The sequence below is a fragment of the Sapajus apella genome, unplaced genomic scaffold, assembly GCF_009761245.1.
Source record: "Sapajus apella isolate SASKATOON/1434 unplaced genomic scaffold, GSC_monkey_1.0 scaffold20, whole genome shotgun sequence".
In the NCBI taxonomy this organism is placed as follows: domain Eukaryota; kingdom Metazoa; phylum Chordata; class Mammalia; order Primates; family Cebidae; genus Sapajus; species Sapajus apella.
In genome coordinates this window covers 12681447-12708828 of record NW_022436960.1, presented here as the reverse complement: position 1 = coordinate 12708828, position 27382 = coordinate 12681447, and the positions used below count along the sequence as shown (strand labels likewise).

The window sequence follows — 27382 nt, the reverse complement described above, 5'->3', positions numbered from 1 at the left end:
GCACCTTTTAGGTAGAGGTGATGGAAACGCCTGCGCTTGCGCTAAGCAAGACGGGAAACCATGTGGGCTCCTATGATGGAAAAATCTTGGGTTCCAGTGCTCCAGCGGTGACCCTGAGCCTGGCTCTCTCTCCACCTCCTCACTCTGTTTTTCTATGTTGACATCATTCTCAGGTAGGCCACCCCATACAACATTAAATGGCACCCACAGCCCCCCACAGGAATCCTAATAGGACATCAAACCCAGCAGAAAGAGGCTTTGTTTTCTAATACTTTCATAACAAAAGTCCTGGGGGGGGGTGCTTCTCATTGGCCAAGCATGGGTCACATGCCCAAACCCGAACCAGTCACTGACCCTGGGGAGCTGGAGGGCTCTGGTGGTTAGGGCTGGCCCATGTGTCCATTCTTGAGCCATGGTGGAGCGGGGGTGGTTCTCCCAAGGGAGATGAAGACCATGGGGAGTACTGGGGAGGCACACGGGAGCCAGCCCCAGCGCCCTGCAGAGCTGATGTGCACGGGAGTCTCCGAGGTGAGAGCCTGGCGCAGAGGGTCTGGCATGGCGCCTGCACCATCCGCATTGGTGGCCCCAGCCTCCTCCCTTCCTGGTCCTGAGCTGCTGGGCCTTGCGCCACACTCCTGCATGGGAAGGCAGAGCCCAGTCCTGCGCCTTCCATCAGGGCAAGTTGCCACCACACTGAGCCTCTGCCCTGGGTCCTGGAAAGGTGGGGCCGCCCTATGGCTGCCCCCGAGGGACTACAGATACTACTGTTTCTCTCTGGTTCCTGGTCTTGCTGTCTACTCTGTGGGATTCGGTCTTTGGCTCGAACAACTTTACGTCTTCTCCTCATGGTGGCAAGAGAGCTGCTGCCATTCCAGCCTCACCTCTCAGCTTGAAGGGCAGCAGGAAAGAATGACAGCCTTCCCGGCAGCTCCCGCGCTGACTGGACCGCTTCGGGCCACAGGCTCAGTCTGGACCCTCTGTGCCCATGAGTGCAGGAGCCTGCTTGGGCAGGCCTGAATCGCATGCTCCAATTCCAAAGCCCCATTGGGGGAGAGCTAAGGCAAATTCCCAAACCAAAACCAGGCCTGCTGCTGCAAAAAGAAGGCCTGGGTGCTGAGGACTCAGGAAACACGTCCCTACCACAAGGATCATCTGCAAATTACAAGTGAGGAAAGGGCCGGGCATGGTGGCTCACACCAGCACTTTAGGAGGCCGAGGTGGGAGGACTGCTTGAGCCCAGGAGTTCAAGACCAGCCTGGGTAACATAGTGAGATCCTCTTTCTACAAAAACAAAAATAAAATTAGCCAGACGTAGTAGTGCGAGCCTGTGGTCCCAGCTACTCGGGAGGCTGAGGTGGGAGGATCACCTGAACCTGGGAAGTTGAGGCTGCAGTGAACAGTGATCATGCTACTGCACTCCAGCCTGGGCAACAGAGTGAGACCCTGTCTCCAAAAAATAAAAATAAAAATAAATGGGGAGAGAGAGGCTGGGCCTCCTAGTGCCAAGGGCTGACATGTCCAGAGTTGGCCCTCAGGTACAGACCACTCCCCACCGCAGGAACTAAGCCTTTCTCAAGTCTGTGAACTTTTACGAATCACACAGGCTATGAGTCCATTTAAAAATCATTTTATTATTAACATCATCTTCCCATGTAACCAAGTGTCTGTCATGTATAAGGAATGTCGGTAAATATTCCATTTGAAGCTTCTTTGTACATATTTCCATCGATAAATAAACTCTGAATTCACATAAAAAAGTTAAACTTAAATAACTCATATTTCCTTCTCTTGTAACAGGCATATATTGGTAAAATATAAATATTCTTGGACTCAGGCTTTGTTCTAAGTGAGGACAGTAATTGATCACATGGTACAATTATTGACAGTAAAACCAAGAACTTGTCAGCTGGTGTCCCGACGGGGACTGGTGCTGAGATGGGAAACGGATGGTTCACATTTGGTTTCTGGGCCAAGGTGGGGCAGGAGGGATGTGGGGAGAAGACAGTTGCTTTCTTTACAGCTCTGATAAAAATAATCTGTTCTGCCACTGAATTTTAACTTTGAATATATTCTTCTACACTTGCTGATTAATTGCATAATCATTTTACTTAAAACTCAGATGTCAACTAACAAAATATGGCACATAATCCATTTTGAACAATGACAGTAGGTTCAGAAACTATCATTGGGCTGGCAAAAAAACAAGAGAAACGCACGTGGTGAGAGCGATGACTCGGGGTTGGTTTGATTGGTTCACCGTGGCCCATCCGAACACTCGTCCGTGGCCTCAGTGCGGCAGATTCATCCCCGTGGGGTGATGGGACGAGCCCTGGCACCTGGCAGGGCCTCCAAGGCCTAAGCAGCAGGTGAGGCTGGCAGGCGCCTGCTCAGAGCACGCGGGGGATGATGGTGAAGGGCACGGCGGGGCTGCTGGCCTCCAGCTCCAAGGCTGTCAGGAAGCACTCGGTGGCCGCCGCGTCATTGCCCTGAGCTTGGAGAACCTCGCCCAGCCCATTCCAGACCTCATGGGCTGTCGAGTTCACCTGCACCGCGTCCCGGAGGATCTTCTCCGCCAGACTGTAGCGGCCCAGCTGGTGAAGGATCAGGGCCTGGAGGGGTCAGAGAGAGAGACAGTCAGCCATGGAGGTTCCAGGAGCTCTGCGCTCCTACTTGTCCTTGAGTTTCCAGTAAGTTCCTTGGAGCTGGGAATGTATCACCACTGGGCTGGGCCCATAGTGAGTTCTCAAGTACTTCCTGCGTTCACGGGCAACAGTCAAAATGGTCCCCAAGCTGAGCTGACTGATGTGAAATTGCTGATATTCAGCCATGTTTTGAATATAAAAATGGCAACTTCATACGGTTCATCTGAAAACTTAAGGGCCATCAATGAACTAATCGGAAGTCTGCAGTCTGCATTTTTTTTTTTTTTGAATTTTTTTTTTTTTAAAGACAGGGTTTCTCCATGTTGGTCAGGCTGGTCTCAAACTCCCGACCTCAGGTGATCTGCCTGCCTTGGCTTCCCAAAGTGCTGGTATTTCAGGTGTTAGCCACCATACCTGGCCAGTAGTCTGCATTTTTTTTGAGACGGAGTCTCGTTCTGTCACCCAGGTTGGAGTGCAGTGATGTGATCTCGGCTCACTGCAACCTCCGCCTCCTGGGCTCAAGCAATTAATTCTCCTGCCTCAGCCTCCGTGGTAGCTGGGATTATAGGTGTGCATCACCATGCCCAGCTAATTTTTGTATTGTTAGTAGAGATTAGGGTTTTACCATGTTGACCAGGCTGACCTTGAGCTCCTGACCTCAAGTGATCCGCCCACCTGGCCTCCCAAAGTGCTGGGATTATAGGTGTGAACGCCCAGTCTTTTTTTTTAACCTAAAGAAATGTCATTGATGGTATTACTATCAGAATGATTATGACAGATGTTTTAATTGCTCACAGCCCTGTCCCTGACCAAGGCCCTGACCCCACTGTCCCTGCTTGCCCCAGGCTGTGCCCAGCTGTCATCTCAGTTTTCCTTGGTTGGGGTGTACCCATTGGTCCCAGTTATTTTATCATCATCATGTTTCCAAGCTGCGCACCTCCATAAGCGACGAGTGTACTCTCTCATCCAACGGACACGGACACCTTCTCAACCTCTCCCTCCGGGGAGAGACATTTAGGTCACATCAAATCTCTCTGCTGTTCTGAATCACACAGACATGAACATCTTTCCAGAAAGCGCCTCTTTGTTCTTTACATCAGTGGATTTCTAATCTTTTTTGTATCCCTGAAAACCTTTGGTTAAATGAAATCTTACTGAGAACACCCACACAGTCTATGTATAAACAGACAAAAAGGAACTTCTTCGGGGAGGGGGAAGGGGAGTCCAGCGTCCCCCACGGGTTCCTTTTAGTGGCCCTGGGAGCGGCTCAGTGGAACAGGCTGGACAACCATTTGGAGATTCTCCCCTTGGGCAAATCCCCTCAGAGTAGGATCACTGTGTAAGGACTCTCTTTAGCATTCCCCAAACATTTTGCAAATTCCATCCTCCAAGGCTGCACCACTTCTTCAGCCATTAGCAGTTTCTGTGGTTGGTCACCTGCCCCCTTCTATCGTGACTCTATTTCTTCTCATGTCATACATGCAGAATGTCCCTCCTGTTGAAATCTACATTTCTTCAATAACTATTGAGGTTAAATATTTCCCATGCTTTTGTTTAGGAGCCTTTCATAAGACTGCTAGTCATCTGCTACCATAACTTTCCAGCCCATTCTTTGACTTCCGGGATTCTTTCCTTTGAAAAGTTTTAAGTTGAAAAATCAAATTTGTTGATCTTTGATGATTTTTTTTTTTGCCACTTCAAAACCTAGAAAGTTATCCTTTCAAAGAGCTGACACATGTTCAATTCTATTTATTGTAATTTTCCCTCTTTTAAGTAGTTGACTACTTTATCTCGGCAGGGAGTGATGGATTCCTCCTACTTTGCTAAACGCAAACTAGCGCGTCCTCCCTCGCCTCAATCTTGTACGGCACTGCCTCCATCACAGAGTGAATTATTACCTGAAGCAAGGGCCTTGCACTATTTTCCAACGAGCCGCAATATCTAATTTCTGCATCAGCCCCACACTGTTTTCATTTCTGTGACTCCCAAATCATGTTTTAGTGGGTAGAGTCAGAGCTTTCCCTCATTGCTCTTGCTTTTAGTATGTTTCCTGACAATCTTATCCTGTACTATTTTTGATGAATTTCAAAACCAATTTCTTCATTTCCTTTAGAAGTCAAATTGCATTTGCATTACCTCTCTTAGAGAGTGTGGAGAGGCCTGACATCTTTACAATGTTTAGTCTTCCTGCTGAGGAATGTGTTATGGTCCTCTGCTCTTTCAAATCTCATCCTGAATCTCCCAGTAAAGCCTTGCCCTCCCTTTAGGCAGTGTCACTCATGAGGTAGCCCCGCCTGCTCGCAGGGCCCTGCTTCACCAATGGGCGAGGGGGCAGCAGGGTGGCTGTCAGCAGAACCAGCCAGTGTGACGGCAGACAGACTGACTTCCCTGAGCCACTTGTACCCATAAGACCCCCACAGGGGAGCTGGGATGTCCACCCAGGAGAGCACGTGGTTGGGGTGACAGCCAAGGAGACCCATGGCCCAGGGTAGTGTGTGAGCCCTGTGGAGGCTCCTTCAGTGGGAGGTTGAGGAAGGAGGCCCCCAGCTCTGGGAGGGGGAGGCAGTTTAGGGAGCTCTCCTGGGCAAGGAGGAGGTGGAGGCCATCCTGCCTCAGGTACAGAGGGCTGCCCGACCCTGGCTAGGGACAGCAGGCTTCAGGGTCAGCTCTACGTTCTCAAGAAGACAACAGAAACACCTTATGTTTCTTGTCTTATGAATATCCAAACATGTGTCCGGGCTGAGTTCCTGCATATGACCAGGTCCTTGACCGCATCTGCCAGAGATGGTTCTGGGGTGGCCAAGCAGCCGAGCGTAGCTGGCCACTGCAAACCATGCCTCCTGACTCCTCGTGCCTGCCTGAAGTGCTTCCGGGTGTGGAGTCCAGCTGAGGGTGGCAAGTAATCACGCCCATCTTCCAGGACAGTACTCTGGACCGCCCTGGACCTCCTTAAGAGGGAATCTGACAACTCCACATCCTTGCTTCCCAACCAGCAGAACAAACGCAAGGCCACTCAGCCAGGCTGCACTCAGTAGGACATAAGGTCGAATGAGCTCCTGCCCGCTTTCTCTGAGGGAGGTTACCAGCCTGCGCTCACCCTGCAACACTCCAGCATAACCACGCGGGGAGGGAGGTTTCTGGGCGGCGGCTGTGAGGTCGAATGAGCTCCTGCTCGCTTTCTCTGAGGGAGGTTACCAGCCTGCGCTCACCCTGGAACACTCCAGCGTAACCACACGGGGAGGGAGGTTTCTGGGCGGCGGCTATGAGCAGCAGCCTGGAGAGATCACAGCCAGAGCTCATCACACACCTTCCTGGCATGGCTTTCTTGGTGTGTCAAGATGCGGAATACACATGACAGATGTCTGAGTGGCTCTCCTGGCAGGGAGGCACGTGCTGCATGCCTCTGGCAAATGGGTGACGAGCGGTGAGCCAATGTGCTTTCTTGGTTGCAGGTGAAGAATCTAACTCAGGTCCCACCAGGCTCTGCCACTGCAGCATCAGCCCTGTGCTGTTTCTTCCTCCAACTGGAGGGTTGTTCTCCGCCGGGCACCATGCTGGGCACTGTATCTAGCCCATCTCCTATTACTACTGCTTTAGATAGATAGGGTAGACACAGTTCAGGAAGGCCACGTTCTCGCCCCAGGTACCAGGGCCAATCAACATCGAGCTGCCACCCAGCCCAGGTCCACTTGCTCCTAAAGCTACCCATACTTCCTGCCGGGCTTCTGTCACTTTAAGAGGCAAGCCCTGGGCCAGCAGAAGAGTGCTCAGCGGAGCTCTCTCAATGCGGGCCCCAGGGCACTCAGGTAATAACCCAGTTACATCTAAGCAACAGGAAGGGGGCATCTGCCATGCTGTGTCTTCCCTTTCATTTCTCTGACCACTAATTGCTGATGCTCCTTCCCATGTTATGATTGGGAAATTGCTCCTCTCCAAGGCACAGCTTCCCTCTGGCTCAGACCTGCAGCTTAGAAGCATCCTGTATCTCTGCTCATAGACAGGGAGGGCTCCTTGCCTCAGGCCAGCTGTGATCTTGAGGCTTGGGGAGGCTGCCAGAGCCAAAGGACTGGGCCATTCTGTCCACCAGAAAGTGGTCAGATGAGGTGCGGAGGCCAGGAGGGCCAGGGCCTCGGCCCAGTGGGACGCAGAGGGCTCTGCTCTCAGCACCCTCCTGGAGTGGGAAGAACCCACCCATCCCTTCCTGCTGGGATTTTTGTTTAGAAAGTGGCAGGCCACTGAATCTGGCCAACTGTGGGGGCTGCGGGGTATAGGCCAGGGGCATGTCTACCTGCCCTCAAAAGTCCTGCAGAGAACCAGCCCCAAGGGGCTAATCGGAGCCAGCACCCTCAGTGTTGGCCACTAAGAGCCTCTGCAGGACTCTGGTGTTCTAGGGTTCTTGCGGGCTTGGAAATTTCCAGCCCATATACCTGGACGTGTAGTCCTAATGTAGGAACTGCCATTTCCAGATGACCTTGAAGCTTCCTGAGCAATCTGTTCAGTGGAATTAATTCCTAAAGCTGGAGCTGCTTAGGGAGACATCGCAGACTTGCCAGCGGCTGCCAGCTCAGGCTTGGCACAGGAATGAAAAATAGGCCTCTCCCCAGTGAGCCAGGAGCAGCTCAGAAATCAGCCCATGGCGGATCAACCAGAACAAGCTCCGGCTGCAGTCAGAGCCACTGCTTGGAGCCAGCACAGCTAGAGGACTGGCCAGAGGTGGGCTGGGACCTGGCTGTGTCCGGCCATCGGGAGTGACGCACCACCCAAGCCCCTCCGTGCTGGCCAGGGACCTTCCTTCCTTTCCCTTCCCAGGGCCCATGTGCTCTTCTGCACTGCAGCCCTGACGTCCTTTCCAATTCTAGAGGCCTGGCTTTCTCTCTCCTCCAGAGATCAAAGGCCTAACTCCTGAGGCTGGCATGGAGCTGTTCTCAGCACCAGATGGGTCCAACCTTCCCTGGGTTCAGCCAGGCTCGTCTGTCAGCCAACGTGTTTCTGCAGGATGCTGCCCCAGCCCCCTCCTGCCTCCCAGCTGTGGTCGGTCAGCCTGGGCCCTTCTGCTGGAGCCCTTGTCCATCTGCCTGAGGCCCTAATGCACCTCATCCCTGCGGAGCCAGGCGGCCACACTGCCCCCTATCGGCAGCGCTGCCCAGCAGCACGCAGCTCCCGCTCCCAGCCAACAGCCTGCAGGAGGCAGATTCCGATAACGATATGTTACTATATAACCTGCAACTCTCTGCCCCCACCTCAAACCCAACAAAACCCACCAAGTGATTGCTTGATGCTGGACGGAGTGGGCGAGTGCAGGGCTGCTCTCAAAGAGCTCGAGGTCCAACGCAAATCACCAACAGCACTGGGCACTAAGGTCCCATTCCATCCTTTCTCAACTCCAGGAGCCAGCGGCTGCTGGGGCTTCAGTTTCACAGACCAGATGACCCACCTACAACCCTTGTACAGGTAGTGAGCGGCAGCGCTGAGGCAGGCAGCTGTGCTGCATGTGCCCTTGACACGGGGCTCTCTCCCCTCCCCTGTGTGTGGAGAGGACACACACACACAGACTTCCACCTTCCCCAGCCCTGGTGTTCCTGCAGCCGCTACGGGTTGGGAGCCGGCTGGGGCTGAGCTTCAGAGAGCTGGGAAATCACTGGGGAAGTAACTTATTAGTCCCTTTCTTCAAACACAGATGAAGGCTGCTTCCCAAGCTGGTAATTATCATAATCAGGTGTTTTGTACAAATAGGATCTTGATGATGCACCAAATTGGCAATAAGAGATTAAATTAAACCTGTTATTTCAAATGAGATGAAATGGACTTGGCCAGTTTCAGAGCAATTAGCATCTTCCTCACTTTTGCCTTTTGTTGCGATAATTGCTGCCCAAGGGCCAAACACCTTGCCAGACACCGAGGGCACCCGCACCGGAGCCCCTGGAAGGTCTGTGTGCACATGGTTTCCTGCTGCAGCCTTGGTACAGGAGGCGCTCAGCGGGGCGGGCTTGCACTGTCCTCCCAGGCAGAAGCCTGAAGGACCAAAGCTCCTTTGGAGGCTGGGCACAGTGACTCATGCCTGTAATCCCAGCACTTTTGGAGGCTGAGGCAGGTGGATCACTTGAGCCCAGGAGTTCAAGACCAGCCTGGGCAACATGGCAAAACTTTCTCTACTTAAAAAAATTTTTTTTAAATTAGGCCAGGAGAGGTGGCTCACACCTATAATCCCAGCACTTTGGGAGGCTGAGGCGGGCAGATCACTAGGTTAGAAGATAGAGACCATCCTGGCCAAATGGTGAAACCCCATCTCTAATAAAATACAAAAAATTAGCTGGACATGGCAGTGGGTGCCTGTAATCCCAGCTACTCAGGAGGCTAAGGCAGGGTAATCCCTTGAACCCAGGAGGTGGGTGGCAGAGCAAGACTCCATCTCAAAAAAAAAGAAAAAGAAAAAAAAAGAAATACAAAAATTAGCTGGGTGTGCTGGTGTGCACTGTGGTCCCAGCTACTTGGGAGGCTGAGGTGGGAGGATTGCTTGAGGCTGGGAGGCGGAGGTTGCAGTGAGAAATGATCATGCCACTGCACTCCAGCCTGGGTGACAGAGATAAAAAAAAAAAAAACAAAAAAAACTCATTGGGGTGATTTTGGACATCCCCATGGTGCTCTGCACAAGAGCAAAGCCCTTTGCTGGGTTCAAGAGCAAGTCACAGACCACTGTTTATCCCTCTAAGGTTACAGGTACAGGGAGATAGCCTCCCTGAAAGAAAGCATCCTTCCCTAGGAGAAGCCATTGCTGAAAAGCAGCCCCGTGGCTCAGCTCCGGGTGGGGGTCAGTGGGTCTCCTGGTTGTTGCTTTTCGTCAGGCACAATGTTTTGGAAATCAAGCATCCGCAGCAGGGATGGAGGTGAAGCACTCTGAGTGCTTTCTGCGCCAGGGCCTGGCTTATCTGTAGGCTCCCTGCTGGTACTGCTCTCAGCTTCCCTGAGCAGCAGTGCAGTGTCGGTGCAGACAGCAGCGAGCTGCCCCTCACCACATCACAGTGGGCCTGGATTCTGCAGCCTGCTGGGCCACACCAGGGCCATGGATGGTAGGAAGTCTAGTGTCAGTGATGGTACTGGAGTACTTAAAGATCTTTCTGTTCTGCTCCTGGGCCAGAAACTCCACCATTATCCTTTGCAGTGGGTAGAGGTGGGCATGGGTGGCCTAAGGCAGTGTTGTCAGGTAGCTTCCAAAAGCACAAGTAAACCTGGGAGGACAAATGCGTCGATCACCAGGCTCAATGAACTGTGCGTATGCAAGGCATTAGATCAATGTAGTGTGTTTTGCTGACTGCAAAGTGCTCTTGACACTGTTCTGTGCGATGGGTGCCACATTAATTGAGGTGGCTTATCTCCAGCTCTGTTCCCTCACGAGGCTTTGCTGTAAGTGCCTAGAGGGCAGGGACTGGGTGAACCCTGGTCATCTCTGCATCTGCAGGCCTGACACTGGGCAGGTGGCGAGTGACTTGGGGCAGAATGAATAAATGAGGAGATCCTGCAACTCGATGAGAGCAGCAGCTGTTTAAAGCTACCATGGACTGAGCATGGATCTGTCTGCCTGGTCCAGGGCCCGTGCTCTGACCTACCACAGCTTGCCATGGAGAGGGTGGAAGCTTTTCTCAGCAGCTGCTGGAGACCAAATCTCATTGGTGGAGTGAGGTCCTTTCTTCTCCAGAGGAAGTGAGGCCCAAGGCAAGGGTGGTGGGGACCGAGGACCAGGATCGGCACCTTTTCCCGTGGCTCAGACCGCACCTAAGCTGCTGGGGCCACTTGAGCTGAGTGGGTACCACCACACTTTTGAACAAAGTCACAGAGCTCATAGTGGGGTGTCAGAGACTGTAGTGGCAGCTTCTAGGGTGGAAAGCCCATCTTCCCAGCTTTGTCACCTTTTGGGAAGGTGACAGTGCTGCTAAGCTGGTTGTGGCCGGAGCTGTAGCTGTGCTGGCCCAAGATGGCACACCGGGGGCTCAGGCTGTGGGTGAGGGGTCTGAAAGGCTCTACGGACCCTGGCTGCTGCTGGGGGACCTGGCTGGCCACAGGGGGAGAGCATGGTGCGCTCTGGGGCAGCGGAGCATGGAGGTTGGGGGTGTGAGTCCTAGGCTCACCCCGGCAGACTGGGCTTGAATCCTAGCTCCGTTTACTTGGGACAACTTACTCTGAGTGTCAGATGCTTTATCTGCATAATGGGGAGAAATATCAACCAACGGGGGGTTAGTTGGACTAACTCGTTTCGTAAGGACTAAATGAGGTCGAGCTTGCCAGGCGCTTAGCAGGTCACCCAGCACATTTGTATGCCTTCAGTGAATGGCTGCCCTCAGCAATATGAGGATTATGGCTGTTCTCATTCCCATTGTTAAACTAGAGACCGTATGACTGATGGAACAGACTCTTTGTGCAATGAGATACCAAATTAGAAACCAGCCCGAAGGCCACAGTTAAGTCAGGCAGCCCTGAAAGAATACAGTGCCTTCTAACTGCTACAAGGTTTTTCTTTTTCTCTAGATGCTAAACAAGCGTTGGCCTCGAGATAAGCAATATTAAAACAACTGTAGCCCACCTACCACCAGACCCTCACTGAGCTCCCATTCCACAAGCTGCAACCGCAGCTTTGACTGGACAAGAGACCACCAGCCACAGGCTGGTCCTGGCTGGTCCACAGAGGCGGAGCCCTGCGTGTCTTCCTGTCCCTGCTTCACCTTTTGATGTACAGGACCTAACGGAATGCAGCTAAATGTTATGCCTCCGCCCTAAAGTGAACATGGGATGCATGTAATATGCATATTTGCTTATCACACACAAGCACACATCCCCCTTTTGTACTTGGCCAACCAGTTCCCTCCCCTCTCTCAAAGTGCTTGCTTTTGGTCTCTGCCCAAAGCTACATTTCCCAGCCAGTCAAGATGGCCACCCTGCAGGCTGCAATCCTTTATAAGAAATGAAGTCTCTTCTGTAAATGTATGAACCTCCTGATTCTTCAGTTGACACTATTAGTGACTCCGAGAGGAGGGGAGGCCCTTCCGTGGTGCCAGTGGTTCGCTGACTCTTCACCTTCATCTGTCTCCCTCTTTAAGAGCAAGGACCGCCAATGATTTGTCTTTGCGTATACGGCACTTGGAGTGGGGCTGGTACAGAAGAGGCTCTGGGGGAATGCTTGCTGGATAGATGGAGGGATGGAGGAGGGATGGTGTGGGATGCCGTGGGGTGGTTGGGAAGGAGAAGTCCCAAAGAAAGCTGTGGCCTCAGGTCACCCTTGTACATGCTCCCAAGTCAGGCCAGCATACTCAGAGCCTCCTCTCCTTCCAGAAACATTATCGTGACGGTCTCTGGGGGATGACAGCAGCCCCTGGGAGAAGGTGCGCTGCTCCCAGCTGAGCCCAGTGCGCTGTATGGCCTCCCCTCAGGCTATTTGCTTATACACCACAGATCTGACACTGCCCTCTAAGAAAATCCCAGAACCCACCCACAGAGCCAACACTCTTACAGAGGAGGAAACAGAGAGAAGAGCCTTGCTCAAGGCCTTGACCCTGCTGGATAGAGAGAGGGGCTAGAAGGCAGGCTCCTGAGGAGCTGGGTCTGGAGAGCCTGGTGCAGTGCCTGGCCCGGGGCCAGCCTCCAAGTTTTAGACTCCGATTACAGTGCTCCAACTCTGCCCTCGACCCCAGCTGCTTTCTGCTTGTCAGGGGCTATGCCCACGGCAGAGTAGGCTTTCAGGAAGCCCACCAGGCCTTTAAGAGTGGGTTCCTTGACCTGAGGAAAATGGAGCTCCCACAAGATCTCCGGCCCCTTCCCAAAAGCTGCAGCACAGTTGGTCCGGCCGTCTGCATTGGCTGAAACGTAGGCATGAAATGAGAAACACCAGCACATGTGCGTCACCACTTCTCAGGAATTTGCATTTTCCTTCTAGAGGATGCCATTGATCGGAGGGAAGCAGGGTGGCAGCGGTGGTGTTTTCAAAAACATTTTTCTTGTAAACCAGAATATAAATAGACCACAAACCAGTACCACTCCGAGAAGCCCCTGGGGAACTGGCTTTGAAAGGGTTTCCTTGGAGCAGCTCGGGAACACAGAGCTGAGGCTGCCCCTGCCTCCTCTCCTCCCAGGCGGCCCTTTCTTCTCTGGCAAGTGTCAGAGGCACTGTCAGTTCTGAGCACAAGCATTTTGTGGGCGCAGCTGAGGGGGCAGCCCTGAGCCCCACCTCACTTTCCAACAATGCCTTGAAAAGGAACTGAAAACACATGTGGGTGGGGTGGGGGCTGTGCCGGCTTCTCCACCTGGATTCTAGAAGCTCTGGGCGAGGCCTGGGCTCTATGGGGCTCTGTTTTGTGTTTCATTTCTGTATGTTCTGAGTGCTTAGAAATGGCACTGGCTTGCCAGGGGGCTGAGTGTGTGTGTCCTGGCTGGAAGGCTGGCCTCCCCGGGCCCGAAGCTCCATAGGACCAGGTCCTGGTGTTCTGACTGAGGGGAGGTGTCCCCAGCCCCACAGTCCCACACCTCCTGCACTCCTCTGCCCATCAGAGCTCCACTGTGGGGTGAAACTCACATGCTGCCAATCCCTCAGCCCCTCATTGGACCACTCAAGAGCAAGCTGGAGGACCTTTGGGGGCCAGGCAGGCCCACCTTCCTCTCAGCAGGTCACAAGTTCTGGGCAGGGGCAGGTGTGGGGCTGGTTTACTCACTGGGCCCATTTTACTCAGGGCCGACCCAGTTTCCCCCAAGGCCAAGCCTAGGTCTTCCCGAGAGCCTGTCCCCATCTAAGCCTCATACAGAGCAGGTGGCCAGGACTTGTATGTGGCCCTTTCCCCAGTGATGTGGTGGTTGCTTCTGTCACCAGGTAGCCTCCAATCCCGTCCGCCCCCAGACTCTTAAGTAGGGACAGAACATTCATGCGGTCACTTCACCTCCAGAGCCACAAAGGCAGCCCGTGTGCTGGGCCGGGAACCCACACAGAAGGGCAGTGTGGGAGGAGGGAAGCACCTGCAGCGCAGCTCGCAGGGACACGCTGCCTTAAGGAGGGCGTTCGTCTGACAGAGGGCAGCTCGGATGAAGGAGGAGAGCTCCAGAGGACGTGAGCGGGAGCCCGGCCCCCAGCCTGGTCACTTTTTCCCATTTACCTTGGGCCCGCGGTCAGACACTGAAGCAGATCCCTTCATCCCCGTGGCTCCCTGCTCCAATGTCAGAACCAGAACTCAGCGGGAGGGGGCTGCCTCCTCACTCTCCTTCAAGTTAGCCGAACAAATGCCCCCACTTACTGCCAGCCAGTCCCTGTCAGACACAGGGGTGTGCAGCCCCAGAGAAAAGTCTGAGGCCCAAAGAGCCTAAGGAGGGGGATGATACTTTTGTCTGGGACAGGGACAGGGGCTGTGGTCTGTGCATAGGCCAGACCTCCCCAGGGGACTCTTCCTCAGGGAGTGTGCTGAGTATTCCAGGAGGGAGCAGGGGAGACCCCAGCACGCCCTCTCGGAGCACTGAGGGACTGCGGGCTGCAGCACCTCTGCTCACTCAGGACAGCTGATGGCAGCAGGGGCTGTGCTCTCATGGGGCCCCTTTTCCAGGTCAGACGTTTTATCTGGAGAAATGTGTCTTCTGGGGTTCAGGCCTTTCCAGCATTGGACTCAACTCAGAAGGAAACAATGCTCATTTTTTCAAAAATCCTCTTATTTTTCTAAGCCAGCAGCCAACCAGCTACGGAAGCAGAGCTCCCCAGGGTTTGAGGGGTGCCTGGGCCCCCGCTCTCTGATGCACAGCCCCTGCTGCTGTTCCTGATGGGCCACAGCCCCCTCCAGGGTCAGGGAGCTTGCGACTTCCCCAGGCAGCCCATGCCAGGAGTGGACAGTGTGAACTGTGTGTTCAGTGTGGGGCCCTCATTGGCCTTCTCATCGAATCTCCATGCTCTGAAGTTCTCTGAGTCCTCGGGACCACATGGAAAAGCCCCCTTCCCTTTCTACCGGATGCGCCTTCAGGATAGGAGGAAGAAAGCTTCCAGAAGGGCGCATGCCCCCTCTCTGGGGCCTTGGAGGAATGGTGGATTCAGACCTCCCGCCCACTCTCCCCACCTCCCTGAATCCCACAGCTTAACGCAGCTCCTCACAGAAGACCACACGGCGGGTCCAGATGAAGCCTCCGTTAAGCCCCAGGAAAATGTGAGCATGGCTTGGACATTTTCTTCTTTTTAAAGCATCTGACTGGCAGAATCTCTTAAAGCTGCTTTCTTCCAGGATGATTTGGAATATTCTGGAGGAGCTTATTCTGCAATTAGCAGTGCAAAGTGATGGGCTGTCAGGCAGTAAACGCCAGCAGCTAGGGTGCCGGCAGCCTGGCCGGAAGCCAAAGGGCTTCATCAGCCCTGCGTGAATCGCACAGACTTGGCCCCCAATTTCCCCTGGCTTGATTTCTTTGAAACTGGGTGCTTCAGCATTGGTGCTGAAATATCCATGGGCTGTGGTGGCTTTTAGAGAACAGTTGCTGGCAACTGGTGGGACATCTGGAGAGGGACCACAGCCCATCTGCCAGCAGCTTCTAAGCCCCACAGCCCCATAGCCCCCTACTCTGTGGCAGGTGTCCAGCGGGTAGTCAGGGCGGCAGTGAGCAGGGCACGAGAGCATCCCCCAAAGGACCAGCCCTCCTATTTGATAGGGGGCAAACAGGCCCAGAGAGGGCAAGTGTCCTGCCAAGAGCACAGGAGTGAGTGAGGAACAGCATCTGGGAGTTTGAGTCCTGGGAGGAGGCTCTGTTCGTTCTGCTCCAATTAAAGCCGTTTCTAGTTCTTTCCTCCCCTCTACAAACATCTGTTGAGCACCTGTAGGTGTCCTGGCACTAATGTCCTGGCGCTGTGCCAGGTGCAGGGAATTCAGTGGCACAGGTTGCCACTCGGGCCATGCTCCTGCCCTCGCTCAAGGCCCAGGCCTGGAGGGGCTGGTTTGCTGTGGGTCCTGCTCCAGAGCCTCAGTCACTCACGTGTATAGTCCCCACATCTGCCACAGAGGAAGGCCTGTTGGAAGGAGGATGAGGGAGGGCATTCCAAGAGAGACAATGCGATGCTTCCCCCACTTTAAAGGAGACAGAAAAGGCAGAAGCTCGGGGTAGGTGCTGGTTCATGGCCACACAGCTGAAGAGGAGGAGCTGAAACTTCAAACAGGATCTGATGTTTCTGCTCCAAAAGCTTCCTGTGAACAGACATCTGACCCTGTGCGTCTGATTCTTCCTGAAGTGGATTGACTCAGTGATCACACCTGAATCATCTGGGCCAGGCTCCTAGCTCTCAGCAGCCCTGCCTGGGGTCTTGGAGGTGACAGGTTATCTCACTCCAGGTCAGGAGAAGGAGGGCAGGTACCTGGCTCAGTTACCAAGCCAGGTAGACGTTGGGTCTCAGAACCCAGGCTTTGTGAAGATCCGTCCAGGGCTCTCTGCTCCATGGCAGACTATTGAGATCTCTAGAGAGGGTATCAGGCATTTAGGGACGAAGAGACACAATCCGAGTCCTTCTCTGATGGTCAGCTGACTCTGGACCCCACGGCTCGGCACTCCTTACACCAGCCTGGGGGAAAGGCTCTGGGGACATGAGGGCGACATGAGGGTGACATGGCCGACTTCCCTGCTGTCCTCTGTCAGCCTGCCCAGCACTGCAGGCCCTTCCTCCACCTGGTGGCTGCCAGATTCAGGGTGAGCCAGACCAAGGGCTCTTGGAATCCAGGTGACATAAGAGGACCTAGGCAAGGGGAGGTGTTTGATGGGGATGTCTACCTCTGGGTGACCTGAAGAATGGCTGCCCTGCCCTGTGCCCACTGAGGGGTCTGCAAGGGTAATCTAGAAACCAGCCCCTTCACAGTCTGGATTCTCCTGGGAGGACGGGATGGTGTGGGGACAGGCCAGCTCCCTTCCCTGCAACCACTGCACGAGCGGCATTCTGCCTACTGTGTCCCCAGCCCAGGTGCCTATACTCCAGAGTCCTTTTCCTTGCCCCTGGGATTAATGGTGTGGTGATTTTGCGAGTCAGGAAAAGAGAGGGAGAAATGGCTGTAAGAACAGAAGGATGACTTGACCTCAGCATCAGTTATGTCTGAGCTCCTCTCTGACTTCAGCACTGGAAAGACCAAGGGAGGCATCCGCCTTTTCCTTGGAAAATAGCACGAAGCAAGCTGAGAGCTGCCTCTGCCTAGAGCCGGGAGTGGAATCACCTGGTCACCCTCGTGGCCATGCACGTGGGTGCTTCAAGGGCAGGGTCCCCAGGGACCCGTCAGGGGAGGGTGATGGGGAATCCCAGGGCCCCGGGGTGCATGTGAGCTCCCTGCTGGCTGCAGCCTAAGGCACAGCGCTCACAAATTCAGAGAACACACTCACAGGAGTGCCAGCATAAGCACCTCCGGCGCACTGCGTGGTGCACTGACCTAATTGAAAAAGTGTCAGGCCAGCGAGTCCCATGTAACATCAAAGGACAGTCAGCAAGAAAGGAACGCCAGGTACATTGGCTGCAGCACAGGCTGGGAGGGGAACCTGTGGAGGTGGAGAGCGGCCAGGAGGAAGCCTGGGGGTCCTAGCAATACGTGGAAACACCAGGCATCCCCCTACCCTGCAGCCTGAGCAGTCCTTGGTAACATTCCAGAGTCTCCAGCATCCCCTCCCCCGTCTGCTGTTTAAATCACGTGCTTTGAGGCAGCAAGTATTAGCTCAGAGGCTGGCCGGAACGCGGCGGTAGTTGTCAGCTCATAGGAGGGAGGAAGCATGCTTGGGCCCTGCTGCCGGGGGGCCTGCTGTATGCCAGCCAGTGTCTTCTGTGGGTGCCAACATGGCCCCTCTTGCTGGTACTTTTCCACTGGTAATCACTTATTTCTACATTTCCCTGGTTGACTTATTTATTTGTTTTTATCTGTCTTCCCCAACAACGAGTCAGGCAGAGACCAACAGCAGAGAGCAGCATGCAAGGCAGCGCTCCCTCATGGCCCACCTCAGGCTCAAGGTGGAAAGTTTGGTGCTAATAGCCCCCTAAAGACCCCTCCTGCTCTCCGGGGAAGCCACTGCCCCAGTGCCTTTGGGAAGGTGGCACTGTGCCCCAGGCCGGGGAGATGCAGGTGTCAGGGACACTGAGGGAACTTGGCCCTGCTTCAGGCACAGGCTTCCCTGGGGCCCTGGGACCCCTGCATCCATAGGGGAGAACGGCAGGCCCAGGCGGAGGCCAAGCTCCCTCAGTGCCGGGGTTAGGGGACACAGAGGGAACATGGGCAGGGACATGACCCCAGAGCTCTGGTGGGGGAGTGTCGGACACAGAAGTGCTTGGAGGGTCTCCATGGTCAGAAAACCATTCCCATGCGACCACTGCAGTGCTGCGTGGGGAGGCTTCCTGTGAGTCCCAGAAACTCAGACCCACTCCTTCCCAAAGACCCTGACAGAGCCTCGTCGGCCCTTTGCTTCAACCTGTCCTCAGGCAGGGCTGGGCGGGGGTCATGCCTTTGAGAGGGGCTCACTGTACTCAGGGCTGACCTTTGATCACTGAACAACACTGGCACCAGAGGCCTGTCCCCAGTTATCTCAGCGAGAGGGCTGAAGGCATGCTCCCCCGCAGAGAGCAGGGCTGGGAGGAGTTACATGGGGCAGAGGGCCATGCTCCCACACCTTCTGTGTGACCTCCATCAAGTGACAGCTTAGGCAGAGGCTTCTCTCTCAGCCTCATTGTTCTAATCGAGAAAATGAAGCAGCGAATTCTAGGGTTTGATCTCCAGCTGAAAATTCTAGGGTTTGACGAAATCTTCCACTCAAGGAGTGTTTTTTTGAGCCCCTACTATATCCTCAGTGTATATCTGTTCTTCTAGGACCTGACTGGCAGCAGCCAACACAGCCAGGGAGGGCTTCCTGGAGGAAGGTCCTTGGCAACTCAGCCTGCAGGAACTGGAGTCCCCACCTCCAGCAGCAACACTGAGCACAAACAAAACGGCAGCCCTGGAACCCCACTGCCCCACTCCCCGCCTATGCTCAGTGGGGGGAGGGGGGAGGCACCCCCGCTCTCGTGCTGCCTGGGGTGTGGGACCGCAGGCTCACTGAGCAGTCAGCACAACTTTCTCCCTGACTCTCTAAAGGCAGGCAGCGGAGTGTAGTGGTGACAGAGGATGGGCTAGTGGCGAGTTCTGGAAGGCAACTGGATTTACAGGAGACTCTGGAAAGCTCAAAGACGCCAACGGTGCAGGGAAGAAGAGCTGCCAGGATCCTGAAGGCAGGGGGCTCATCGCTGCATCTCCTGACATCTGTGTGGTCCTGAGGACCCAGGGGACACTCAGTAAGAGCTCGCTGGCTAAAAGTCACTGCAGTCCCCGGCACATATTTGGTATATGGTCGGCACTCGATAGATGACTATGGAAGGGAGATCGTCTCCCAGCTCTGTTGCAGCCGTGCCTGCCATCCAGCCCAGGGTCCACCTGGAAAGGCCAGCCTCTGTGCCAGGGTGCCCCTCTGGCCTGGCATGGCTGCCTGGGTGGGGGATGGCAGGAGGTCCTCAGCAAGGCTGCCTGGGAATGCAGGCCCTATCTGGATCTCCATGGAGAGTGTCAGCTACACAAACAGTTGCCAGGACAACCCCAGGCCAATGTCCAACCTTCAACAAACAGGGGGCAGAGAGGATGGGCCCTGCTTCAGGGCTGTCCCGGCCAAGCCCGCCCGGGCACTGCTCTGCGGCAGCTGGAGAGGAACTGTTCTTTCCAGACCCCCTCGAGACACAAAGCCCGGATGATTCACTACCTGCCACAGCAAGTCCGGTTGTTTTGGCGAGTGGCTTCCCCATCACTGCCAGGCATTCACCAATTTTCCATTTTTAAATAGAAAAAAAAAGAAATGATAAGACACCTTCTGATGAAGGAAGGCCTGGAACTGATAGGACTTGGGAAATTTTTTTCCACAAATAAGAAAATTCACAACCGCAAAGGGCAGAGCCCTCCCCGGCCAGCAGCTCTCCTCTGCCCGCCGGCCTCCGTTCACAACGGGGGGCGATTCCAGTGCATCAGTGCAGACAAACACTGCTTAGTGAGGAAAACAGAAACAGGCAGCTTGCTGGAAATGAGGACCTTCGCTCTCAGAGTTTTTAAAAAAACTTCTCCCCAGGACCCCCAGGGCTTGGCTCCAAACTCAGGCCCAGGGCTGGAGCAGAGGAGACAGAGGACAGGCAGGGACCACCGTAGGGGTACAACTGCCACCTGGGAAACCGGATGGGGCACGGAAGTGACACTTGGGTGACGGCAGAGACCCAGCCTGGCACTTTCTTTTCTCACACGACTAAGCTCTCGTCAGTCATCACTTCAATATGGAATAATTCAGTATCAAGAATAGAGCCATTTCCTCAAAACCGCCAGTCAGCTCTGACGGGCAGGGCACAGTGATGTGACCACTCACCCGGGCCGGGCAAACATGGAGCTTGGCGGATCCACCCGTCCATCTGCCATTTATGGGTCGGCTAACAAGGAGCATCTCCAGCCCCCTCAGAAGTCAGAAGCCGTCACAGGGGCTGACAAAACGGGCCTGGGGGCAGGGGCTAAACACTATCCTGCAGGGGGACCAGGAAATTTGAAGGGTCAAAGTGACAACACATATGGCTTCTGCAGTGCTCACAGGAGTCTTTTTGAAGATAGTGGTCATTCTGTGCCCAGGGGGCCATTGAGGTGGCTGTTTATAGCCAGAGAGGGGGCTGGCAGGGCGGCTCTGGCTGCCCCAGGAGCTGAGGAGATCAGCATCCCTGCAACCTGTCTGGGTGCTCCCTAACCCCTTGCTCTCAGATTGGGAAACTTTGCTGAAAAGTAGGCCCCTTCCTTCTCTAGAGAACAGAGAAAGGGCAGATCTGTTACAAGAGCCTAAAGCCCACCCTGCACGGACTTGCAGCCAGGGGTGGGGGGGGCGGGACTCTGTGCCACACAGTTCTCACAGCGACTCTGTTTTGGGAGAAGGAAAGGCACAGAAGACCAACAGCTGCCGGGTACATCCTATGTGCCGGGCAAGTGCTTAGACTCATGTGGACCCACATGACAGCCCTGCGAGTTTGGAATTCACTTCTGTATGACAGAGGTTGAATCACACGGCCACATAGCCAACGTGTGCATAAGGTGGCCAAACTGCCAGCGTATGGCAGAGCTAGAATTCAAACAAGGGGCTCTTTTGCTCCACAATGCATGCTCTCCCACCATGCTCCCCTTCCTGCCACCGGCCTGGGCAATTCCAAGACTCATTCCTCCCTGGTTGGCCCCATCCAGTGGATCTGTCTCCCTCTGGAATGGCAGACACCCTCCATCAGATCTGCGCCATGAGCACCGTGCACCCCAGGAGCCCGGGGTCAGGGCCACTCTGCACTGCTCTCTGTCAATATCCACTGCTCCCCTGACTCTGCTCCTATCTCCTGTGCCTGCCTCTCCCCATCACAGTTCAAACCATCTGAGTCCAGTGGTGTCAGCACACTGCCTCTCTGAAGGAAAAAAAAAGCCTTGATTTGTGGTGCTTGCCAATTTCCATGGTATAAATACTTTCACCATGGCCGATTCCAAGCTACCGATGCGATGTCATTGTGGGTGGAGCCGGGGAGAGATGAGAGGAAGGGACGTGCTAGCTCCCACTGCACTGCGTGTGCCTGTGAACCAGCAGGACCTGCAGGAGCCCTGGCACTAGAGCAAAGACCACACAGGAGACACAGGTGACACTGATGTAGCAAAACACACTTCCGATCCCATCATCCAAAGCACTGTCCTCTGGATGGCTAAGGGGAGCAACACAAAAATACTATTTTCTTCAGTGCTGAGGATTCAGAAAGGGAGAAGAGATATGTTTTCTTCCATCACAGAACAACGGCAGGAGGAGAGGCTCAAAGCATCACTGAAGCACCCTCAGAATACTCCCTGCATCTAGAAAAATGGGAAGACTCTGTCTCCTCCCATTCAGGCTCCAAACGGTGGCTCCGCAATACAGCCTCCTGAGCTTGATTTCCTGACAGCCAATTTTCTTGTAAACTGGGCTGTGTCCATGTCATACTTGCTGGTGGGTGTGTGGGCGTCTGAGCGGCAGTAGGGGTGGCTGGTGGGGGTTGCCGTTGGCAAGGAGGGTGAGATTGTAGCTGGCTTTCTTTAATCATTGCAAAGGCAGAAGCAGATTTGTCACCTTTGTGTAATATACCAGGCAGCAGGTAAAGAATTTAACAGCTTGTGGGAGTTCTAATTAGAGAGCCAATTATAACTCAATTGACCTGCCTTGCTTTGAAAGGCCTGGAAAAATGCATGTTGTCCTCAGGAAGAAGCAGATTTTGCTTCTAGTTTGTTCTGGGAGATCCCCGCAGGGAATGCTCACTTGTGCTTTGGTTCTGGCCCCATGCATCTGTGTGGTGCGGGCTGCCCTGATGCAGAGAATGAGAGAGAAGCTGCAGGGACACCAATCCCTGAGGGGAGGGGCCATTTCCTGCAGTGGGCATGCTGCGCTCCTCTGTTTATGAAGAAAGACGCAGCATCCCGTCCCACTGGCTCCCCCAGGGGCTAGGCCGGCAGCTTCTGCTTCACTTGGAAGGTCGCTGGCCAGCATTCACCTACGGATCTAATCAAGACTAAACTGGCAAAGGCGGACCCCAGGAGTACTGAATATGTGTGCACACTTGTGTGCACGTCCAAGATTCCTTTCAGGAGCAGTCACTGTTGTTATGTGCTTGGGGTCACTCCCTGTCCCCTGAGGGATGGACACCTGGCAAGAGAATTCGGTCTCAAACAGGCATAAAGAAGGAATGCTTCACGTTTCTCCCAAGAACCAAGGCGCCGCATTTGTTGTTAGACGACACTCAAGTCCCTCTGTCACACATGTGATCACAACTAATTTTCCCACAGCCCAGTAGGATGGACACTGTCATCCCCACACATAGAGGGAAAAACTAAGGCCCAGAAAATCGACATGACTTGGCCAAGGGCCCAGCTCCTCCCTGTGGAAGCCGTGTCTCTAATTCAAGCCACTTCTGCTCCTGACACTTATCCAAGAATGATTTTGCTGAGACCCTTCCTGTGCATGGTAGCTTGGTGGACATCACATAAACCATGGCAGGGAACAAGGCTGGTTACAGCCTTAGGCTGAGAGCAGAGTGGGTCTGTGGAAACAGGAGGGTTTGCGAGTCTGGCAAAGCCAGCCCCGCAAGCTTGCTATAGCTGGGATTAGCAAGGTGGGCTGAAAAAGCCGCATGAACATCAGAACCCACGTGTCCTCAAGAGCCACATTTCCCTCCTGCTCCGGAAACGTGGGTGTTCCTGAGGTTCTTTCCTAGGCCTTTTCTGTTTCCTACTTTCTGGAATTTACATCTCAGGCAATCTCGTCTCCTCCCATAGCTTCAGCTATCATGTACCAACTGCTGCTGCCCCCAAAACCATTGCCCCAGCCTGGCCACGCCTCAACCTCCAGACCTACCCAGCCACTTGCCTGGAAGAGGCAACCCTTCTAGGAAGAACCCCAGTCACCCCACCTCGACCCAGCCAACCAGACATGCCACCACCCTTCATTCCATACATGCCCCTCCCTCTGTGTTCCCTCATGTTGGCGAAGGCATCTTACCCATCCAGCCTCCTGAACCGTGTGGCTGAGTCAGCCTCAAACCCTCCGATTCCCTCACCAACCCTTCTGAAGTCTCCCTTTTCCCACCTTGGACTGTCAACGCCTTATGATTAGCTGAGTCCAGACCATAGTGTCTCTTAAATTTCACCTAACCTATCCCCCACAGCTTCCAGAGCAATCTCTCTAAAATGCAGACCTGATCATGCTCACTCACTTGTTTAAACTGTATCTTGAAAAACTTCACACCTGCAGAGAAGCAGCTAACATAATGAACATCCCTAGACCCATCACCTACATTGAATAACCGTTCATCTTTTTGGTATCTGCTTCATCTGTTGGCGGCAAGGGCTAGTGTTTTAAAGTAAATTGCAGGCACTGTGACATTTTTACCCCCAAATTCTTCAGGATGAATATCTAAAAAATAAGGACATTTCCTTATATAACCATGTAACCACGTCCTACCAAACAAAATTAAGAATACCTCCATTCCATCGTCCACTAATGTTTCCACACTCAGACTCCCCCGACTGTCCCATGCATACCTCCAGCAGCTTGGCTTACTGCCTATGTCCACTCCACCTGTCCCCCCACGTGTGGGGGAGTCTGCACCACTACTCAGCTGCCAGCATTTGGCCCATATACCACGAGCATAGAGCCTCCAACACCCTGAACCGTGCCCTGCACATCTGTCTATCAGAGTCTCCTTGACAACCCTGAAACTCACTTGTATATGTTAACATCTCTCCCTCTAGACTTTCAGTACCGAAGGGGAGGGACTGGGATAAACTCACATTTACATCCTCAGGACCTGGTCCAGTATCGGGCTCAGGCTACATTATCTCACACGTATCATCCCGTTTAATCCCCGCAACAATCCTAGGAGGCTGCCATGCTGAATCAATGACTGGTGACTGAGTAAATATGATGCTTACAGGTAAAGCTCCAGCGACACAGGCATGCCTCGGAGCTGCTGCAGGTGCAGCTCCAGACCACCGCAATCAAGCAAATGTCACAATAAAGCAAGACCCAGGAACTTTTTCGTTTCCCAGTGCATCTAAAAGGTATGTTTGCACTACAGTGCAGTTTGTTGTGTAATAGCATTATACCTAAAAAATGTGCATAACTTAATTACAATATATCTTATTGCTAAAAAATGCTAGCAATCATGTGCCTTCAGTAAGTGATATGCTTTTTGCTGGTGGAGGTCTGACCCCCATGTTGATGGCTGCTGACTGATCAGGGTGGTGGATGCTGGGAGGTGAGGCGGTGGGGCAGTTTCCTACAATAAGACAACAGTGAGTCTGACTCACCGATGGAGTCTTCCTTGGACAAAAGAGCTCTCTGCAGCATGTGATCCTGCTTAATGGCATTTTACCCACAGCAGAACTTCTTTCAAAGTTGTAGCCCATCCTCTCAAACCCTGTTGCTGCTTTGTCAATCAAGCTGATATTCTAAATTCAACAATGTTCATAACATCTTCACCAGGAGTGGATTCCACCTCATGAAAACACTTTCTTGGCTCATCCATAAGAAGCAATGCCTTATCCATTCAAGTTTTATGAGACGGCAGTAATTCAGTCACCTCTCCAGGCTCTACTTCTAATTCTAGCTCTCTTGCTATTCCTACCACATCTGCAGTTGCTTCCTCCAACAAAGTCCTGAACCCCTCCAAGTCATCCATGAGGGTCAGAATTGATTTATTCCAAACTTCTGTTAATGCCGATATTTAGACCTCCTCCCACAGAATCATGGATATTCTAAATGGCATCTAGAATGCTGTATCCTTTCTAGAAGGTTTTCAATTTACTTTGCCCAGATCTATCACAGGAATCACTGTCTATGTCAAAATTGCTCCTTGATCCATGGGCTATAAAGTGGATGCTGTGTGAGCAGGCATGAAAATAACACTGATCTCCCTGTACAGGTCCATCAGAGCTCTTGGGTGACCAAGTACATTGTCACTGAGCAATAATATTTTGAGAGGAATCTTTTTTTCTGAATAGGTGTCGAAAGTGGGCTTAAAATATTCAGCAAACCTTGCTTTAAACAGTGTGCTGTCATCCAGGCTTTGTTGTTCCATTTACAGAGCACAGGCAGAGGCAATTTAGCATAATTCTTAAGGGCCCTTGGATTTTCAAAACGGTGAATGAGCACTGGCTTCAGCCCAAAGTCACCAACTATGTCCGCCCCTAAACAAGAGAATCAGCCCATCCTTTGAAGCTTTGTAGCCAGACACGGACTCCTCCTTTGTAGCTATGAAAGTCCTAGATGGCATCGTCTTCCAAGAGGAGGCTGTTTCATCTACATTAAGAAACCGTTGGGCTGGGTGCAGTAGCTCAGGCCTGTAATTTTAACACTTTAGAGAGGCAGAGCTGGGCGGATCGCTTAAGGCCACACATTTGAGACCAGCCTAGGAAACATAACGAGATCCCCATCTCTACAAAAACTTAAAAAATTAGCCAGTTGTGGTGATAGGTGTCTAAAGTCCTAGCTACTTGGGAGGCTGAGGCAGGAGAATTGCTTGAGCCCAGGAGTTCAAGGCTGCCGTGAGCTATGACTGTGCCACTGCACTCCAGCCTGGGAGGCAGAGTGAAACCTAAATAAATAGATACAAATCTGCGGTTGAGGGTAGCCACCTTCTTAGCTGGATCTTCAGGATAACTGGCTGCAGCTTCCTACCTGCACTTGCTTCACTTTGCACTTTCATGTTATTGAGACAGCTTCTTAAACCTCATGAACTAACCTCTGTTAGCTTCCTTTTCTTCTGCAGATTCCTCACCTCTCTCAGCCTTCAGAGAACGGAAGAGGGCTGGGGACTTGCTTTGGATTAGGCTTTGGCTTAAGGGAATATTGTGGCCGGTCTGATCTTCTCTCCAGACCACTCAAACTTTCTCCCTATCAGAATAAGGCGATTTCACGTTCCCATCATTTAAGTATTCACTGGAATAGCAGTTTTAATTTCCTTGAACAATGTTTTCCTTTGCATTCACCACTTGGCTAACTGGTGCAAGAGGCCTCGCTTCTGGCCTGTCTCAGCTGTTGACAAGCCTTCCTCACTAAGCTTAATCATTTCTAGCTTTTGATTTAAAGTGAGAAACATGCCACTCTTCCTTTCACTTGAACACTTGCAGGCCAATGTAAGGTTATTAATTGTCCTCATTTCAATATTCCTGTGTCTCAGGGAATAGGGAGGCCCAAGGAGAGGGAAAAAGATGGGGGAATAGCTGGTCAGTGTAGCGGCCAGGACCACATTTATTTATCAAGCTTGCTGTCTTGTATGGGTGTGGTTCACGGTGCTCCCAATTACAATCGTAACATCACAGATCATCACAACAGATATGATCATAACAAAAGAATTTAAAACATTGTGAGAATTTCCAAAGTGTGATACAGAGACACACAGTGAGCACCTGCTTTTGGAAAAATGGCACTAATAGGCCAGGCGCAGTGGTTCATGCCTGTAATCCCAGCACTCTGGGAAGCCGAGGTGGTGGGATCACTTGAGATCAGGAGTTTGAGACCAGCCTGGCCAACATGGGGAACCCTGTCTCCACTAAAAATACAAAAATTAGCTGGGCATGGTGGCATGAGCCTGTAATCGCTGAACCTGGGTGGCAGAGGTTGCAGTGAGCCAAGATCGCACCACTGCACTCCAGCCTGGGCAACAAAAGCAAAATTCCATCTCAAAAAAAAAAAAAAAAAAAAAAAAATGGCACTGACAGATTTGCTCAATGCAAGGTAGCCACAAATCTTCAGTTAGTAAAAAATGAGTCTCTGCAAACTGCAAATACGGCAAAGGGCAGTAAGATGAGGTGTCTGAGCCCGTACCAGACAGAGCAGGTGCTGGGCAGCCAGTCCTCCTCCTTCACAGGCCCTTGGGGTGACTAGTTGTTGTCCTGAAAGACTAAAAAAAAAAAGACCAAAACACTAACACCTGGAAGGGTATTTTAAGAGACAGTTGTTATATACATACCAAGCAGATGAGACAAGGGAGGAAGCCAACCAGAGGAGGGAAGGGAGAGAGCATGTGCCATTCATGAGTGAACGCGGTGGCCAGTAAAATACGCAAAGTCCCTATTTGCCTATTTTAGGGGAGGGGAATGTCCTGCTGGGGCAAAGTAGTCTAGAGCCAGGAACCTTGGCAGAGGCTCCTTTATGCTAAGGCACTCTCAAAGGGCTTTTCC

At 52.9% G+C, this 27382-nt stretch overlaps 1 protein-coding gene and 1 long non-coding RNA gene across 10 annotated transcripts in view; one reads left to right on the top strand and one right to left on the bottom strand.

The window, feature by feature from the left end:
• Positions 1-1611: 1611 nt before the first annotated feature.
• TTC7B (tetratricopeptide repeat domain 7B) overlaps positions 1612-27382 on the bottom strand; it is a 260937-nt gene continuing 235166 nt past the window's right edge. For all 9 annotated transcript variants that reach the window (XM_032287652.1, XM_032287654.1, XM_032287646.1 and 6 more), the window contains one exon: positions 1612-2609. In XM_032287652.1, coding sequence (XP_032143543.1) covers positions 2388-2609 — 222 coding nt within the window. In that variant the 3' untranslated portion in view covers positions 1612-2387. The remainder of the gene's footprint in view (positions 2610-27382) is intronic.
• LOC116557889 lies at positions 4607-26425 on the top strand. Its single transcript, XR_004271743.1, has 4 exons — positions 4607-4620; positions 4685-4687; positions 25662-25666; positions 26133-26425. It is a non-coding gene; the product is annotated as an uncharacterized LOC116557889 (long non-coding RNA).